This window comes from Notolepis coatsorum, assembly GCF_963971535.1.
Source record: "Notolepis coatsorum genome assembly, chromosome: 5".
NCBI classification, from domain to species: domain Eukaryota; kingdom Metazoa; phylum Chordata; class Actinopteri; order Aulopiformes; family Paralepididae; genus Notolepis; species Notolepis coatsorum.
Window position 1 is genome coordinate 147647044 of NC_140169.1, and position 20000 is coordinate 147667043.

The 20000-nt window shown below is 45.0% G+C and overlaps 1 protein-coding gene across 1 annotated transcript in view; it reads right to left on the reverse strand.

Moving 5' to 3' along the window:
* LOC311228416 (intersectin-2-like) overlaps positions 1-20000 on the reverse strand; it is a 166108-nt gene that overhangs the window by 32936 nt on the left and 113172 nt on the right. The window contains 2 exon segments of the mRNA XM_084314323.1: positions 12488-12679; positions 16003-16099. Coding sequence (XP_084170449.1) covers positions 12488-12679; positions 16003-16099 — 289 coding nt within the window.

The window sequence follows — 20000 nt, forward strand, 5'->3', positions numbered from 1 at the left end:
CCTAATGTCCGAAAAGGGCTGAAGGGAGAAGCACTAGGCTGGTCGGGCCCTACCCCTGAAGACTTACGTTTCATTATTATTATTATTATTTTACATTTTTTAATTTTTACATACATATAGTACACATTACAGTACACACATATAGTACACATTACCGTACACATTACAGTATAGTATACCTGCAGTATATAATAGTATATATAATAGTATATATAGTACATAATAGTGTATACAGCACATATATAATGTGATATGAGATATATAGTACATGATACATATATACTACATATATACATATACTATATATATATATATATATATGTATGTGTATTAGTATATACATAATACTAATACATATATAGTACATTTGAATACTTTATTTGGTTCCACAAATTATATTACATGAACAGGGAATCAAATGCATCGGGGCCAAGCAGCACTGAACACTTAAGGGACACATAGCACCTCCTTCTCCACGCGGCTAAGCTGCCAATAGTAGCTGAGACAGAGCAATATTTGGCCATTTGTTTGGCTTTTCTCTTAGACATTGCAGCAATTCTCAGACCGGTCATGGTGCATTTGTGTACATGGCCAAGACTTCCGAACACAAGTACACTATATCTACACCTATAGGCCAAGGTCAGTCATCACACTGAGCAGTGGTTGGTATTTGATATACTTGTCCCGGAAGGCCTGGTCCATGTACAGATCAAAGGCACAGCCTACTTCTATGACCAGCACCTCCCTGTGGCTGGTGTCAACAAAAGATGTATTTGGTATGTTAGCAAAGACAACATTAGTAAAACCAAACCATTCTGGTAGCACTCTAGTATATGCTTGTACATTGTGAGTTTGAGGATACCAGGTGGACAGATTGTACTTAGTGGGTAATACCTGCAGTCTTGCTTGGATGGTAAATTTAAAAACATCCTCACCAACAGCGGCGTTCTTAAACACACACACACACACACACACACACACACGCACGCACGCATGCACGCACGCGCGCGCACGCACACACACACACACACACACACACACACACACACACACACACACACACACAGATGCATATACACACGCACACCATGCACATGGCATGCACACTTAGATATAGTACGACCCATATTCATACATATTCAATTTATTCATACATGGAGTATTTATGTGTACTTAGAATAATGTATGTGTATATAATAATGAGCGAGAGAGAGGGTCTTATATTACACACACACGTTCGTCTCAAGAACAATCCACAAAACAGTCGGCTGTGTTAAAATCTCTCTTTATTCTGTTCTTTTTATTTTATGTACATTTTATGCACAGACCAGAGTGAGGCACAGTGTATTGCAGAGCATGAAATACCAAAGAGATGACGTCGCTATGGCGACACGGCTAACGATAACACGGACTTAAAAAGAGAGGTGAAGCACCTTCAATGGCAGAGTGCTATAACTCCAACTGATTGCATAGGTGTGGATGAGAAGACTAACTAAACTAGATCGATGACGAACCCTTTCACTACCACACTACAGGCGGTTAACCCTTTCACTACCACACTACAGACGGTTAACCCTTTCACTACCACACTACGGTTAACCGTGTAGTGCAATATTATGTAGTGTAATAATTAGAATATATTAGTAAGATGGGCCTAATAATTTCAATATACAGTAATAATATTACACAGTACTACTTCAGCCATCAAACAATATTAAGCCATCAAACAATATTACTGTATATTCAAATGATTACACTCATATTACTGTATATTGAAATTATTACGCTCATATTACTGTATATTCTAGTTATTACACTCATATTACTGTATATTTAACCGTCTGTAGTGTGGTAGTGAAAGGTTAACCTTCTGTAGTGTGGTAGTGGAAGGGTTAACCTTCTGTAGTGTGGTAGTGAAATGGTTAACCTTCTGTAGTGTGGTAGTGAAAAGGTTAACCTTCTGTAGTGTGGTAGTGAAAGGTTAACCTTCTGTAGTGTGGTAGTGAAATGGTTAACCTTCTGTAGTGTGGTAGTGAAAGTGTTAACCTTCTGTAGTGTGGTAGTGAAAGTGTTAACCTTCTGTAGTGTGGTAGTGAAATGGTTAACCTTCTGTAGTGTGGTAGTGAAAGGTTAACCTTCTGTAGTGTGGTAGTGAAGGGTTAACCTTCTGTAGTGTGGTAGTGAAATGTTAACCTTCTGTAGTGTGGTAGTGAAAGATTAACCTTCTGTAGTGTGGTAGTGAAATGGTTAACCTTCTGTAGTGTGGTAGTGAAAGGTTAACCTTCTGTAGTGTGGTAGTGAAATGGTTAACAATACTGTAGCTGTACTGTAGCTGTAATGGAGCACTGGATGGGTTCCAACTAGGGGTGTAAAGATACACGTATCCGTACCGAACCGAACCGTTTCAGTGTGTACCGTACCCTACCGACCGGCTGTGTAGTATGTTAACGGTATGTTAACCACTAACGACCGCCCACCGGGGGTTTGTTTTCTTCACAATCTAATGTAATTATTATTATAAAAAAAAATATTACAAGTGGATTATTAATTTCAATATAGGATATTCGTTGACAGCCCTACAAGTACAATTAGTTACTGCACACTACATCACCCCTGAGTGGAACATGGAAAGCCAAACTTTCCCCCACTGTACCGAAAACCGTACCGAAACTTGACTTCAAAACCGAGGTACGTACCGTACTGTGGTGTTTGTGTACCGTCACACCCCTAGTTCCAACCCTTATCATGAACTTCCTAAAACAATCCTAAACGTCAAGTGTACATCAGATCTGAATTGAACGATTAAATCAAACAAATCATTTAATCCAGGCAAATGCATTTGGCAAACAAGCGAGATGAATGACGCAGAGCGGGTCATCAAGTAAATATCTTTATATTGGTCCATTTCTAGCAAGGTTTTATGTTGTTAGTGCAAGAATAAAGCAACCCTGTTAATCAGTTAAGAACGTCTACACAATGCTGGTTCAAAGCCTTGGTTTAAAAAAACGAAATGACTTCCAGACGCTATTATTTTACATGACAATATTACTGTTAAATCAAACTGTTAGGATTATTTTCATTAGTATGAAGCAAAACTACACATTCCATGATTCTGACATTGTATCAGGGGAGAAAAAGCTTCTAGAGCCCATATAATAATAATAATAATAATAATAATAATAATAATAATAATAATAATAATAATAATAATAATAATAATAATAATAATAATAATAATAATAATAATAATAATAATAATAATAATAATAATAATAATAATAATAATAATAATAATAATAATAATAATAATAATAATAATAATAATAATAATAATAATAATAATAATAATAATAATAATAATAATAATAATAATAATAATAATAATAATAATAATAATAATAATAATAATAATAATAATAATAATAATAATAATAATAATAATAATAATAATAATAATAATAATAATAATAATAATAATAATAATAATAATAATAATAATAATAATAATAATAACAATACTATATAATATATATAATTATATGATAGTATGTCCAGCTGCCTTGGCCTATCTCACTTGGTTAATGTGTTAAGAGACAGTTAATAAAGCACAACATTGCAGTCACGCAAAAACCTCCTAAAAAGTATTTCCAGTTTTGGTGATGATCCCATTTTCTACGTGAATTGGAGGTTTACGGAGGGTCCCCTGCCTCCACAGGGGCCCGTGAAACACATTTAAAACACATTGTAGAATAAAACATTTTTATTAAATAAAACATCAGCATCCATGTCAAAAAATCTGGTTCATTTTTTTTTTTAAATCATGAAACGTTGATATTTTTTTGGAAATACAAGGTTTTTGCGAGCAAACAAGAGATAAGGGCACGTGGACCAGAGGGAGAGAAGGAGGGCGGGAGGGGGGAGGAATAGAGGAGTTAAACAGGAACAACAAGAAGGGGAGGAATAGAGGAGTTAAACAGGAACAACAAGAAGGGGAGGAATAGAGGAGTTAAACAGGAACAACAAGAAGGGGAGGACCAGGAGGAGAGAAAATAGCCAGGAAAAGAGAAAAGAGGGAAAAGTGGGACAAACAGAGGGAGGAGCACCAAAAAGAAAAACACCACCACAATCATAAAGACGAGTGTGAGGCGGAAAGAGCAGCGTTGAACTGTCGAGCTGCTGGCTTGGCGGGCAGGTTACTTCCTGGTTCGACAGGGAAATCTGAATTCTGATTGGTTCGGACAAGAGGCGCGAGGAGGAAGAGGAGGAGGAGGAGGAAGAAGAGGAGGAAGAGAAGAAAGCAAAGCCAGTGCTACTGTCCTACAGAGAGAGGGGGGGAGAACAGATGCAGTGGAGGAGAGGAAGGGGGGTGTGAGTGAGATGAGGAGAGGTGGATGGAGAGAAAGGGAGACAGCAGACATTAATATAGTTTTAATATTAATCTCTGAGCTATGAGGCTATAACGCTTGCCATGGTTTCAGCTCCTGAACCACTCCAGCTGCTGGTCCCACCTACTTTTCTTGATCCTCCAATCACAAGCAACAGTTGTTATAGAACACTGCACTTCTGCGTTACATTGAGCTCATGGCAGAGAGAGCGGGGGGAGAAAATTAATGAATGTGGATGAGAGCCTTGACATTAAGTGGTTGTAGCTACGGCTGTGGGGGCGCTGGAGACATGATCCAATACACTTTTATACGCCTGAGTCTGGTAAAGAGTAGGGGGTTCCTCGACGGAGAGACCAGTCCCAAGTCGATCAGCACTTTCTCCCGAACTCCACATGCGCAGATTGATGAATAGACTCTGTGGGCAATCTGCGCATGCATAGTTCGGGAGTAGGTGCAGAAAAGTGACTATAGCTCGGCAGAGAAAGTGCAGATCGACTTGGGACTGGTCTCTCTGTGTTCAGGAGACTCAGGCGTATAAAAGTCTATTGGATCATGTCTCCAGCGCCCCCACAGCTGTAGCTACAACCACTTAATGTCAAGGCTCTCATCCACATTCATTCATTTTCTCCCCCCGCTCTCTCTCCCATGATTTCAGAATCCTGGAAGTGTTGCGGTGCAGGTCTATCTATAGGAGGATCAAGAAAAGAGGGTGGAGCTCGAGATAGATTAATTATATAAGCAGAATCATAGAGTTCAGTCTGATGTGTTAGGCAGTAGTGTTTGTTCGCTCTACCAGAAGTGACCACACTGTTTCTCCTTTTCTAAAACTCAACTTGGCTGGAAAAAGTGTCTGGTGAATTTACATGACTCTCAGGCAACCATGAAGAAGTTATTTTCCTGCCCTGTCTACATGGTTTAGGCATGCGGCCATATTATTAATGAAGATATTTCTGTAAAAAGGGTTAATATTGGTTCCATGGAATCATGAATGGTATTATATGCTACAATTCGTGCACATTTTGCCTTATGTTGAACTGGCTAATAATGTGGAATGTTTATGGTAATAGAAAATGTGTATGTATTGTGTAATTGGTTTGTGTAAAAGCCAAGGCATTAAAACCTTTGTGTGTCTGTCTGTCTGTCTGTCTGTCTGTCTGTCTGTCTGTCTGTCTGTCTGTCTGTCTGTCTGTCTGTCTGTCTGTCTGTCTGTCTGTCTGTCTGTCTGTCTGTCTGTCTGTCTGTCTGTCTGTCTGTCTGTCTGTCCTGTCCTGTCCTGTCTGTCTGTCTGTCTGTCTGTCTGTCTGTCTGTCTGTCTGTCTGTCTGTCTGTCTGTCTGTCTGTCTGTCTGTCTGTCTGTCTGTCTGTCTGTCTATGTGTGTGTGTGTGTGTGTGTGTGTGTGTGTGTGTGTGTGTGTGTGTGTGTGTGTGTGTGTGTGTGTGCGTGTAAGAAGACTGTAAAAAAAACCTGTAAATGTCTGGCAGCAACGGTTGCCAAATACTTACTGTCAACTTACAGTAAAATCAAATACATTTACAGATTAGAACCTTTATTTAATGGTTCATATTTTGATAAAAAGTAATTTACTGTATTTTATGGCATTTACACTTAAAGTAGAAAAACAAACGTAATCTGTAAAATAATACAGTGAATTTCCTGTGTTTCTTTTTTTACAGTGTAGGCTCATTGTATGTGTGTGTGTGTGTGTGTGTGTGTGTGTGTGTGTGTGTGTGTGTGTGTGTGTGTGTGTGTGTGTGTGTGTGTGTGTGGGGGGGGGGCTCATTGTGTGTGTGTGTGTGTGTGTGTGTGTGTGTGTGTGTGTGTGTGTGGGCTCATTGTGTGTGTGTGTGTGTGTGTGTGTGTGTGTGTGTGTGTGTGTGTGTGTGTGTGTGTGTGTGTAGGCTCATTGAGCCCGCCCTAATTAAGGAGAGCTATGTGCTCAGTCTTGTTATCTGAGATCTACTGCTGTGCTGAGACAACGCAAGCCATGAATACTGATTAAATCAGTCACACGCACACACACACACAAACACATGCACACACACATGCACACACATGCACACACGCTCGCGCACCCCGAGGAAACCAAACATTGTGAGTTATCTGTGAGTATAATGCAAGTAGAAATCACACCCACTCAAATCAAACTGGAGACCAAACCAAACCCCCAGAGTGTGTACTACTGTGTGCAGTGAATAAGTACACACTTCTCCGGTTAACCCTTTCACTACCACACTACAGACGGTTAACCCTTTCACTACCACACTACAGATGGTTAACCCTTTCACTACCACACTACAGACGGTTAACCCTTTCACTACCACACTACAGAAGGTTAACCCTTTCACTACCACACTACAGAAGGTTAACCTTTCACTACCACACTACAGAAGGTTAACCCTTTCACTACCACACTACAGAAGGTTAACCTTTCACTACCACACTACAGAAGGTTAACCTTTCACTACCACACTACAGAAGGTTAACCTTTCACTACCACACTACAGAAGGTTAACCTTTCACTACCACACTACAGAAGGTTAACCTTTCACTACCACACTACAGAAGGTTAACCCTTTCACTACCACACTACAGAAGGTTAACCTTTCACTACCACACTACAGAAGGTTAACCTTTCACTACCACACTACAGAAGGTTAACCTTTCACTACCACACTACAGAAGGTTAACCTTTCACTACCACACTACAGAAGGTTAACCTTTCACTACCACACTACAGAAGGTTAACCTTTCACTACCACACTAGAGACGGTTAACCTTTCACTACCACACTACAGAAGGTTAACCTTTCACTACCACACTACAGACGGTTATGACGTGGTGATGACAGAGTGGTGATGACAGAGTGGTGATGACAGAGTGGTGATGACAGAGTGGTGATGACCAGAGTGGTGATGACAGAGTGGTGATGACAGAGTGGTGATGACAGAGTGGTGATGACAGAGTGGTGATGACCAGAGTGGTGATGACAGAGTGGTGATGACAGAGTGGTGATGACAGAGTGGTGATGACCAGAGTGGTGATGACCAGAGTGGTGATGACCAGAGGATGAGATCCCCTCTACGTCGCCCCCATCCCTCAAATGGATCCGTCATCAGCTCTATTTTCAATCTTTCAAAAATGTTCTTATGTACCCCAGTCGCTATTGCATGTACATATTTGTGTTTTATTATATATGTACATACATACTAGTGATGCACCGATGTAAAAATTGTGGCCGATACCGATAACCGATATTAATATTGCTGTTCTGGCCGATACCGATATTTACCGATGTCGAGATCTCTGTATAGAAAACACTTTTTTATGATAATCAAATAAAGAGCTATTTTCCAAAACGCATAATTTTTTTACTTTTGTAACTTATTTTCAGAAATTACTGATATTTTTAAACAATTTAAGGCCAAAACATGTACAAATATATATATATATATATAAAAGAAAATAAAGAAATATATATATATATATATATATATATATATATATATATATATATATATATATATATATATATATATATATATTTTTTTTTTTTTTTTAATATCGGCCCATATCAGCCCTATCTTGATATCGGACCGATACTGATGTGTAAAAAAACGTCCATATCGGCCGATATTATATCGGCGGCCGATATATCGTGCATCACTAATACTGTACATACCAACTGTTTTGCCTGTTTTATTCTCCACCCATTGATCATCCATAGCAACACTACTATCACCAACATCTAAGAAGAGAGATCGCCCCTTGAATGGCCCTTCTAAGGTTTCTCCCCTCCACATTGCCTGTGGTGCTTTTTTCCTATTGCTAGGTTTTTAGTGAGTTTTTCCTTACCTTCGTGTGGGAGTGTTGCATTTATTAATTAATTTATTTTAAATTTTATTTTGGATTTCATGGTGTTTTGGTTTTGTTCTTGATTTATTGTGATGTTTCTGCTTGACGACGTGTCCGGCCCATGGGGACATTAACGTGTGTTGTCGGGCCTTAAAGAAGACGTGTCCGGCCCATGGGGACATTAACGTGTGTTGTCGGGCCTTAAAGAAGACGTGTCCGGCCCATGGGGACATTAACGTGTGTTGTCGGGCCTTAAAGAAGACGTGTCCGGCCCATGGGGACATTAACGTGTGTTGTCGGGCCTTAAAGAAGACGTGTCCGGCCCATGGGGACATTAACGTGTGTTGTCGGGCCTTAAAGAAGACGTGTCCGGCCCATGGGGACATTAACGTGTGTTGTCGGGCCTTAAAGAAGACGTGTCCGGCCCATCATGGGGACATTAACGTGTGTTGTCGGGCCTTAAAGAAGACGTGTCCGGCCCATCATGGGGACATTAACGTGTGTTGTCGGGCCTTAAAGAAGACGTGTCCGGCCCATGGGGACATTAACGTGTGTTGTCGGGCCTTAAAGAAGACGTGTCCGGCCCATGGGGACATTAACGTGTGTTGTCGGGCCTTAAAGAAGACGTGTCCGGCCCATGGGGACATTAACGTGTGTTGTTGGGCCTTAAAGAAGACGTGTCCGGCCCATGGGGACATTAACGTGTGTTGTCGGGCCTTAAAGAAGACGTGTCCGACCCATGGGGACATTAACGTGTGTTGTCGGGCCTTAAAGAAGACGTGTCCGGCCCATGGGGACATTAACGTGTGTTGTCGGGCCTTACAGAAGACGTGTCCGGGCCATGGGGACATTAACGTGTGTTGTCGGGCCTTACAGAAGACGTGTCCGGCCCATGGGGACATTAACGTGTGTTGTCGGGCCTTAAAGAAGACGTGTCCGGCCCCATGGGGACATTAACGTGTGTTGTCGGGCCTTAAAAAAGACGTGTCCGGCCCATGGGGACATTAACGTGTGTTGTCGGGCCTTAAAGAAGACGTGTCCGGCCCATGGGGACATTAACGTGTGTTGTCGGGCCTTACAGAAGACGTGTCCGGCCCATGGGGACATTAACGCGTGTCGGGCCTTAAAGAAGACGTGTCCGGCCCATGGGGACATTAACGTGTGTTGTCGGGCCTTAAAGAAGACGTGTCCGGCCCATGGGGACATTAACGTGTGTTGTCGGGCCTTAAAGAAGACGTGTCCGGCCCCATGGGGACATTAACGTGTGTTGTCGGGCCTTAAAGAAGACGTGTCCGGCCCATGGGGACATTAACGTGTGTTGTCGGGCCTTAAAGAAGACGTGTCCGGCCCATGGGGACATTAACGTGTGTTGTCGGGCCTTACAGAAGACGTGTCCGGCCCATGGGGACATTAACGTGTGTTGTCGGGCCTTAAAGAAGACGTGTCCGGCCCATGGGGACATTAACGTGTGTTGTCGGGCCTTAAAGAAGACGTGTCCGGCCCATGGGGACATTAACGTGTGTTGTCGGGCCTTAAAGAAGACGTGTCCGGCCCATGGGGACATTAACGTGTGTTGTCGGGCCTTAAAGAAGACGTGTCCGGCCCCATGGGGACATTAACGTGTGTTGTCGGGCCTTAAAGAAGACGTGTCCGGCCCATGGGGACATTAACGTGTGTTGTCGGGCCTTAAAGAAGACGTGTCCGGCCCATGGGGACATTAACGTGTGTTGTCGGGCCTTAAAGAAGACATGTCCGGCCCCATGGGGACATTAACGTGTGTCGGGCCTTAAAGAAGACGTGTCTGGCCCATGGGGACATTAACGTGTGTTGTCGGGCCTTAAAGAAGACGTGTCCGGCCCATGGGGACATTAACGTGTGTTGTCGGGCCTTAAAGAAGACGTGTCCGGCCCATGGGGACATTAACGTGTGTTGTCGGGCCTTAAAGAAGACGTGTCCGGCCCATGGGGACATTAACGTGTGTTGTCGGGCCTTAAAGAAGACGTGTCCGGCCCATGGGGACATTAACGTGTGTTGTCGGGCCTTACAGAAGACGTGTCCGGCCCATGGGGACATTAACGTGTGTCGGGCCTTACAGAAGACGTGTCCGGCCCCATGGGGACATTAACGTGTGTTGTCGGGCCTTAAAGAAGACGTGTCCGGCCCATGGGGACATTAACGTGTGTTGTCGGGCCTTACAGAAGACGTGTCCGGCCCATGGGGACATTAACGTGTGTTGTCGGGCCTTAAAGAAGACGTGTCCGGCCCCATGGGGACATTAACGTGTGTTGTGGGGCCTTAAAGAAGACGTGTCCGGCCCATGGGGACATTAACGTGTGTTGTCGGGCCTTAAAGAAGACGTGTCCGGCCCATGGGGACATTAACGTGTGTTGTCGGGCCTTAAAGAAGACGTGTCCGGCCCATGGGGACATTAACGTGTGTTGTCGGGCCTTAAAGAAGACGTGTCCGGCCCATGGGGACATTAACGTGTGTTGTCGGGCCTTAAAGAAGACGTGTCCGGCCCATGGGGACATTAACGTGTGTTGTCGGGCCTTACAGAAGACGTGTCCGGCCCATGGGGACATTAACGTGTGTCGGGCCTTACAGAAGACGTGTCCGGCCCCATGGGGACATTAACGTGTGTTGTCGGGCCTTAAAGAAGACGTGTCCGGCCCATGGGGACATTAACGTGTGTTGTCGGGCCTTACAGAAGACGTGTCCGGCCCATGGGGACATTAACGTGTGTTGTCGGGCCTTAAAGAAGACGTGTCCGGCCCCATGGGGACATTAACGTGTGTTGTGGGGCCTTAAAGAAGACGTGTCCGGCCCATGGGGACATTAACGTGTGTTGTCGGGCCTTAAAGAAGACGTGTCCGGCCCATGGGGACATTAACGTGTGTTGTCGGGCCTTAAAGAAGACGTGTCCGGCCCATGGGGACATTAACGTGTGTTGTCGGGCCTTAAAGAAGACGTGTCCGGCCCATGGGGACATTAACGTGTGTTGTCGGGCCTTAAAGAAGACGTGTCCGGCCCATGGGGACATTAACGTGTGTTGTCGGGCCTTAAAGAAGACGTGTCCGGGCCATGGGGACATTAACGTGTGTTGTCGAGCCTTAAAGAAGACGTGTCCGGCCCATGGGGACATTAACGTGTGTTGTCGGGCCTTACAGAAGACGTGTCCGGGCCATGGGGACATTAACGTGTGTTGTCGGGCCTTAAAGAAGACGTGTCCGGCCCATGGGGACATTAACGTGTGTTGTCGGGCCTTAAAGAAGACGTGTCCGGCCCATGGGGACATTAACGTGTGTTGTCGGGCCTTAAAGAAGACGTGTCCGGGCCATGGGGACATTAACGTGTGTTGTCGGGCCTTAAAGAAGACGTGTCCGGCCCATGGGGACATTAACGTGTGTTGTCGGGCCTTACAGAAGACGTGTCCGGGCCATGGGGACATTAACGTGTGTTGTCGGGCCTTAAAGAAGACGTGTCCGGCCCATGGGGACATTAACGTGTGTTGTGGGGCCTTACAGAAGACGTGTCCGGCCCCATGGGGACATTAACGTGTGTTGTCGGGCCTTAAAGAAGACGTGTCCGGCCCATGGGGACATTAACGTGTGTTGTCGGGCCTTAAAGAAGACGTGTCCGGCCCATGGGGACATTAACGTGTGTTGTCGGGCCTTAAAGAAGACGTGTCCGGCCCATGGGGACATTAACGTGTGTTGTTGGGCCTTAAAGAAGACGTGTCCGGCCCCATGGGGACATTAACGTGTGTTGTCGGGCCTTAAAAAAGACGTGTCCGGCCCATGGGGACATTAACGTGTGTTGTCGGGCCTTAAAGAAGACGTGTCCGGCCCATGGGGACATTAACGTGTGTTGTCGGGCCTTACAGAAGACGTGTCCGGCCCATGGGGACATTAACGCGTGTCGGGCCTTAAAGAAGACGTGTCCGGCCCATGGGGACATTAACGTGTGTTGTCGGGCCTTAAAGAAGACGTGTCCGGCCCATGGGGACATTAACGTGTGTTGTCGGGCCTTAAAGAAGACGTGTCCGGCCCATGGGGACATTAACGTGTGTTGTCGGGCCTTACAGAAGACGTGTCCGGCCCATGGGGACATTAACGTGTGTTGTCGGGCCTTAAAGAAGACGTGTCCGGCCCATGGGGACATTAACGTGTGTTGTTGGGCCTCTTGATTACTCTGACCTTGTGACCTTGTGTGGTGCAACAGAAAGGAGGGGCCAGAGAGTCAGACTCACATTGCTGGCTGGGGTCAGACTCCGTGGTCATCGTCACGTAATTGGTCGGTAGCAGGCCTGTGACCCCATTGGTCTCTCCCTTCCACCAATCGGGGTTGGTCTTGTCCAGGACGCTGATCAGCTGACCCTTGGAGAAGCTCAACTCGTCCTGATTGGCTGCAGTGTAGTCGTACATGGCGATGACCTGGCACACTGAGGGGTCAGGGGGAGGGGGGAGGGGGTTGAACGAGGAAGTGAGTGATTAGAAATGCAGAGATTGGTCCTCATTCTAGTACCTAAAAAGTTTGTACAAACAAATTTACAAAAAATGCTCCTCCGGATTCCTGAACGCATGAAATGGTCTCCGTAAGTGGCCAAAATCATCGCAGCTGGGTTCCCATGAATGAAAAACATCACTCTTCTTAAACTTCTTAAACTTGAAGTGCGTTCTCGTACACCTGAATTTGCATACAGACACGCCCGCCAGCTCCTTATACGGTGAAGGAGGCGTGTGCAAATCAGCGAGAGGGTCAGCATTGCATCTGCACCGTGCTGACCCATTCAACAGGTAGCGCAGAATCGATTTGCGACTGATTTTAAAATGAGATTAGATTCAAATGTATTGTCATTATACAGCACAAGTACAATACAACATCCAACCAGAGTGCAAATGATCAGTGATTTCCACCAAGTGAGTGACCCACCAAAGATGGCAACCAGCGTCCAAGCCGTAGCAAACGTCTAACTTCCCAAATACTTCCAGAGCCCTATTTGGTGTATCTGCATCCCTAATGTAAACACACTCAGTATTACCTGGTAGTTGGGCATCCCTAATGTAAACACACTCATTATTACCTGGTAGTTGGGCATCCCTAATGTAAACACACTCATTATTACCTGGTAGTTGGGCATCCCTAATGTAAACACACTCATTATTACCTGGTAGTTGGGCATCCCTAATGTAAACACACTCATTATTACCTGGTAGTTGGGCATCCCTAATGTAAACACACTCAGTATTACCTGGTAGTTGGGCATCCCTAATGTAAACACACTCAGTATTACCTGGTAGTTGGGCATCCCTAATGTAAACACTCAGTATTACCTGGTAGTTGGGCATCCCTAATGTAAACACTCAGTATTACCTGGTAGTTGGGCATCCCTAATGTAAACACACTCAGTATTACCTGGTAGTTGGGCATCCCTAATGTAAACACTCAGTATTACCTGGTAGTTGGGCATCCCTAATGTAAACACACTCAGTATTACCTGGTAGTTGGGCATCCCTAATGTAAACACACTCAGTATTACCTGGTAGTTGGGCATCCCTAATGTAAACACGCTTATTATTACCTGGCAGTTGGGCATCCCTAATGTAAACACACTCAGTATTACCTGGTAGTTGGGCATCCCTAATGTAAACACACTCAGTATTACCTGGTAGTTGGGCATCCCTAATGTAAACACACTCAGTATTACCTGGTAGTTGGGCATCCCTAATGTAAACACTCAGTATTACCTGGTAGTTGGGCATCCCTAATGTAAACACTCAGTATTACCTGGTAGTTGGGCATCCCTAATGTAAACACACTCCTTATTACCTGGTAGTTGGGCATCCCTAATGTAAACACTCAGTATTACCTGGTAGTTGGGCATCCCTAATGTAAACACACTCAGTATTACCTGGTAGTTGGGCATCCCTAATGTAAACACACTCAGTATTACCTGGTAGTTGGGCATCCCTAATGTAAACACTCAGTATTACCTGGTAGGGGGGCATCCCTAATGTAAACACCCTCATTATTACCTGGTAGTTGGGCATCCCTAATGTAAACACACTCAGTATTACCTGGTAGTTGGGCATCCCTAATGTAAACACCCTCATTATTACCTGGTAGTTGGGCATCCCTAATGTAAACACACTCAGTATTACCTGGTAGTTGGGCATCCCTAATGTAAACACACTCAGTATTGCCTGGTAGTTGGGCATCCCGAATGTAAACACTCAGTATTACTGGTAGTTGGGCATCCCTAATGTAAACACTCAGTATTACCTGGTAGTTGGGCATCCCTAATGTAAACATTCAGTATTACCTGGTAGTTGGGCATCCCTAATGTAGACACTCAGTATTACCTGGTAGGGGGGCATCCCTAATGTAAACACTCAGTATTACCTGGTAGTTGGGCATCCCTAATGTAAACACTCAGTATTACCTGGTAGGGGGGCATCCCTAATGTAAACACTCAGTATTACCTGGTAGTTGGGCATCCCTAATGTAAACACTCAGTATTACCTGGTAGTTGGGCATCCCTAATGTAAACACTCGGTATTACCTGGTAGTTGGGCATCCCTAATGTAAACACTCAGTATTACCTGGTAGTTGGGCATCCCTAATGTAAACACTCAGTATTACCTGGTAGTTGGGCATCCCTAATGTAAACACTCAGTATTACCTGGTAGTTGGGCATCCCTAATGTAAACACTCAGTATTACCTGGTAGGGGGGCATCCCTAATGTAAACACTCGGTATTACCTGGTAGTTGGGCATCCCTAATGTAAACACTCAGTATTACCTGGTAGTTGGGCATCCCTAATGTAAACACTCGGTATTACCTGGTAGTTGGGCATCCCTAATGTAAACACTCGGTATTACCTGGTAGTTGGGCATCCCTAATGTAAACACTCAGTATTACCTGGTAGTTGGGCATCCCTAATGTAAACACTCGGTATTACCTGGTAGTTGGGCATCCCTAATGTAAACACTCGGTATTACCTGGTAGTTGGGCATCCCTAATGTAAACACACTCAGTATTACCTGGTAGTTGGGCATCCCTAATGTAAACACTCGGTATTACCTGGTAGTTGGGCATCCCTAATGTAAACACTCTGTATTACCTGGTAGGGGGGCATCCCTAATGTAAACACTCGGTATTACCTGGTAGGGGGGCATCCCTAATGTAAACACTCGGTATTACCTGGTAGGGGGGCATCCCTAATGTAAACACTCGGTATTACCTGGTAGGGGGGCATCCCTAATGTAAACACTCGGTATTACCTGGTAGGGGGGCATCCCTAATGTAAACACTCGGTATTACCTGGTAGTTGGGCATCCCTAATGTAAACACTCGGTATTACCTGGTAGGGGGGCATCCCTAATGTAAACACTCAGTATTACCTGGTAGGGGGGCATCCCTAATGTAAACACTCGGTATTACCTGGTAGGGGGGCATCCCTAATGTAAACACTCTGTATTACCTGGTAGGGGGGCATCCCTAATGTAAACACTCGGTATTACCTGGTAGGGGGGCATCCCTAATGTAAACACTCAGTATTACCTGGTAGTTGGGCATCCCTAATGTAAACACTCGGTATTACCTGGTAGGGGGGCATCCCTAATGTAAACACTCAGTATTACCTGGTAGGGGGGCATCCCTAATGTAAACACTCAGTATTACCTGGTAGGGGGGCATCCCTAATGTAAACACTCGGTATTACCTGGTAGGGGGGCATCCCTAATGTAAACACTCAGTATTACCTGGTAGGGGGGCCGGGGTGGACTTGCCACTGGAGGGGCCGAGGAGCTTGACGTCGGAGGAGTGGAACCAGCCCCTCTGACGTTTCTTACCACGAGCCTGAAGGGGAGGAGCCACAACCACATCATCAGGCTACACTGACTAAATCCTGAATTCTTGAAAGGGTTAACCGTTTTGGTAGTGCGGGGTTAAACCGTTGGACTCCATCATTGTGCCGTGGTATCTGACTCTATCATTGGTATTAGTTTATTTTTAAAGCCCTTATTGGTAAACTTCCCTCTTACATCACAACACTGTTGGAATGGAATCTTGGAACCTATTCTGCTGGTTCTGCTGGTTCTTATGGTTCTTATGGTTCTATTCTGCTGGTTTTAATGGTTCTCCAGTTTGTTCTGAACTAGGAAAAAAGTATTTTTCCTTTGATGCTTCCAACACCTGGAATATCCTCCAACCGACTCTGAAGCTGAAGGTTCTTCCTTCTTTTGCTGCATTTAAAAGTATGATCTCAGACCACTGTGTGTCGACTTGTCACTGTTTTAGCTGATTTTCGATTGTTTATTCTTATTTATGGTGGCTAATGCTATAGGTAGTTGCCAGGGGTGTAAAGTACTTGAGTAATTGTACTTCGGTACAATACTTAAGTACTGTTTTTGGGTATTTGTACTTTACTCGAGTATTATTAGGTTTGTATACTTTTACTCAATTACATTTCAGAGAGAAAAAACGACGTTTTACTCTTTACATTTAAAATGCAGATCTACAAAGTACAAAGTACAAATCTTGCAGGTCCAACTATTTTAATTAGTATAATTTGTTTCTCTGGCAGAACTAACGTTAACGTTATTAATCCTGCGGCCGCTCCTTTATTTAAAAACAGCCAATCAAATCCCCATCAATGGAAAATGAACCCGCCCATACCCATGCTGATTGGTCCTTGTGCAAGACTAGAAAGCAGCGACTCCTACAGTTCGGTCGGGACGCCTGTACAGCGAGGGAAGGATCTGGGAGGCGTCTATGCTTTTACCAACGCGTTCGTGTTTCCGGGTTCCCGTTTTGCGCTCTGATTGGCCACTGACCTACGCTAGTACGCCCCCCTCGTAAGTAGAGAGTTGGCGCTGCACTCAACCGATTCATTCAACAGGAAGCGATTTGCAAGTACAATACACCATCACGCCAGAGTGGATAAAGAAATGCTCCAGAAATGAATATGCGTAGGGAAAGGCTTAACGAGTCAGCGCGAGAGCGCACACACAAAAGCACACACGCATGATATCTGATTTATTAATGCCAAATAATGGATGACGACCGCAATTGGCACTTGAAAAGTGTAAATGATGGATTAGTCAGTAACAACTCATGACAGCTTGTATAGCTCAACTGTTTAGTGCCCTGCCTGTGGACCATATGGTCCCCGGTTCAAATCTCTTGCTTACTTATTTTTTTTTTGTAACGTTAAATAATCTATGCACTCTGGTGTCCCAAAAAGGACAATAACACCACCTTATGCATACTGCACCTTATGTGAATACTGTGATACTGTGAATACTGTATATTTCAGTTGGTTAGATAGTCAATTCTATTGACTTATTTGTTTACACTGCTTGTGTTGTTTTCACTACCTGTGTACCCCCCATGCTGCTATGATGCCTGAATTACCCCAAGGGGATCAATAAAGGAATATCTTATCTTATCAACCAGAGTGGATAAATTAATTAACGTTACAGAAAAAAAATAAGTATCCAAGAGATTCAAACCAGGGACCATATGGTCCACAGGCAGGGGACTGACCAGTTGAGCTATACAAGCTGTCATGAATTGTTATTATAAAATACAATATTATAAAATCCTGTCAGGAAGCGTGCCTCAAAGCATGAATGAACCGGCATTTACCGGCATTTCTAAGCACTTTAAACTTACCAGAACTTTAGCGCACATAAAGTCATGCGGAAACAGCTGTTCCTGGAGGCAGTACTGTGATAAGCATTTGCATTTCAGCGTCCTGCTACGCTCATAGCGAGGGGGGCGTACTAGCGTAGGTCAGTGGCAACACGAACGCGTTGGTAAAAGCATAGACGCATCTGGGAGAGGTAGTGTGACCTTCCACACGTTACACTCTCCCAGTGAAAAGAGGCGGTGGGCTGGGTACACATGTGTCGGAGGAAGCATGTGATAGTCTCCGCACTCCCAGACCGACGGTAGGGGGTAGAGTGCGCAACGACCAGGTAGGGGAGTGGGAATTGGCATAACGACTAACAGTGGGAGGGGAGAAAAATGGAAAAAGAAAGGAGGAAAAAGATAATAAAAAAATAAAATAAAAAAATAAAGAGATGCAAGAGAGCCATCCTCTGCATAAATGAGGGTATTCAGACGTTCTTCTCTGGTGCTTTTTTAAGGGTAGGCAGAGAGCAGGATGAATGTAGGCCAGATCACTGGAGCTTATGATTCACATCTAGGTGGTGTTGAGCACTGACCTCAGACCAGTGTCCCCCAGCTGCAGACATGATTGTGCATCACCGCTGTGCTACATTCACCCGCTCTGTGCAACTTCAGTGACCGATGGAAGTCCCCAGTCCCCAAATGTCAAACATAAAAGATGTCTTAAGTTGTTTTTCATGAAGATGGAGTGATATGCGTCTACAGTGGCTGCCACACGACAAAGGGTTAACCCTTTTACAACCGCACTACAGAAGGTTAACCCTTTCACTGCAACAATACAGCAGGTTAACCCTTTCACTGCCACACGACAAAGGGTTAACCCTTTCACACTACATAAGGTTAACCCTTTCACTACCACACTACAGAGGGTTAACCTTGCACTACCACACTACAGAGGGTTAACCTTGCACTACAACACTACAGACGGTTAACCCTCCCCAGACCGACAGAGGGAGTCTACACCCTCCCCAGACTGACAGAGGAGACATGTGATAGTCTACACACCCTCCCCAGACTGACAGAGGAGGCATGTGATAGTCTACACCCTCCCCAGACCCACAGAGGAGGCATGTGGTAGTCTACACCCTCCCCAGACCCACAGAAGAGACATGTGGTAGTCTACACCCTCCCCAGACCGACATAGGAGACATGCGGTAGTCTACACCCTCCCCAGACCCACAGAAGAGACATGTGGTAGTCTACACCCTCCCCAGACCGACATAGGAGGCATGTGGTAGTCTACACCCTCCCCTGACCAACAGAGGAGACATGTGATAGTCTACACCCTCCCCAGACCAACAGAGGAGGACATGTGGGAGTCTACACCCTCCCCAGACCGACAGAGGAGACATGTGGTAGTCTACACCCTCCCCAGACCAACAGAGGAGGCATGTGGTAGTCTACACCCTCCCCAGACCAACAGAGGAGACATGTGGTAGTCTACACCCTCCCCAGACCGACAGAGGAGACATGTGGTAGTCTACACCCTCCCCAGACCGACAGAGAAGACATGTGGTAGTCTACACCCTCCCCAGACCGACAGAGGAGACATGTGGGAGTCTACACCCTCCCCAGACTGACAGAGGAGACATGTGGTAGTCTACACCCTCCCCAGACCGACAGAGGAGACATGTGGGAGTCTACACCCTCCCCAGACCAACAGAGGAGACATGTGGGAGTCTACACCCTCCCCAGACCAACAGAGGAGACATGTGGGAGTCTACACCCTCCCCAGACCGACAGAGGAGACATGTGGGAGTCTACACCCTCCCCAGACCAACAGAGGAGACATGTGGGAGTCTACACCCTCCCCAGACCAACAGAGGAGACATGTGGGAGTCTACACCCTCCCCAGACCGACAGTAGAGCAGCGCAACGACCAGGAAGGGAATTGGCATAACGACTAAATTGGGATGGGTGAAAAATACAGAAAGCCTGTAAAGGCAAAAAAGATAAATAAAGAAATAAAAATAAAGAAATAACACAGGATGTCTTGTCCTTAACGGAATACATAAGGGTGTGTAATGGCTGTGTTGAAAAACAACAACACCGGCATGTGTTCATT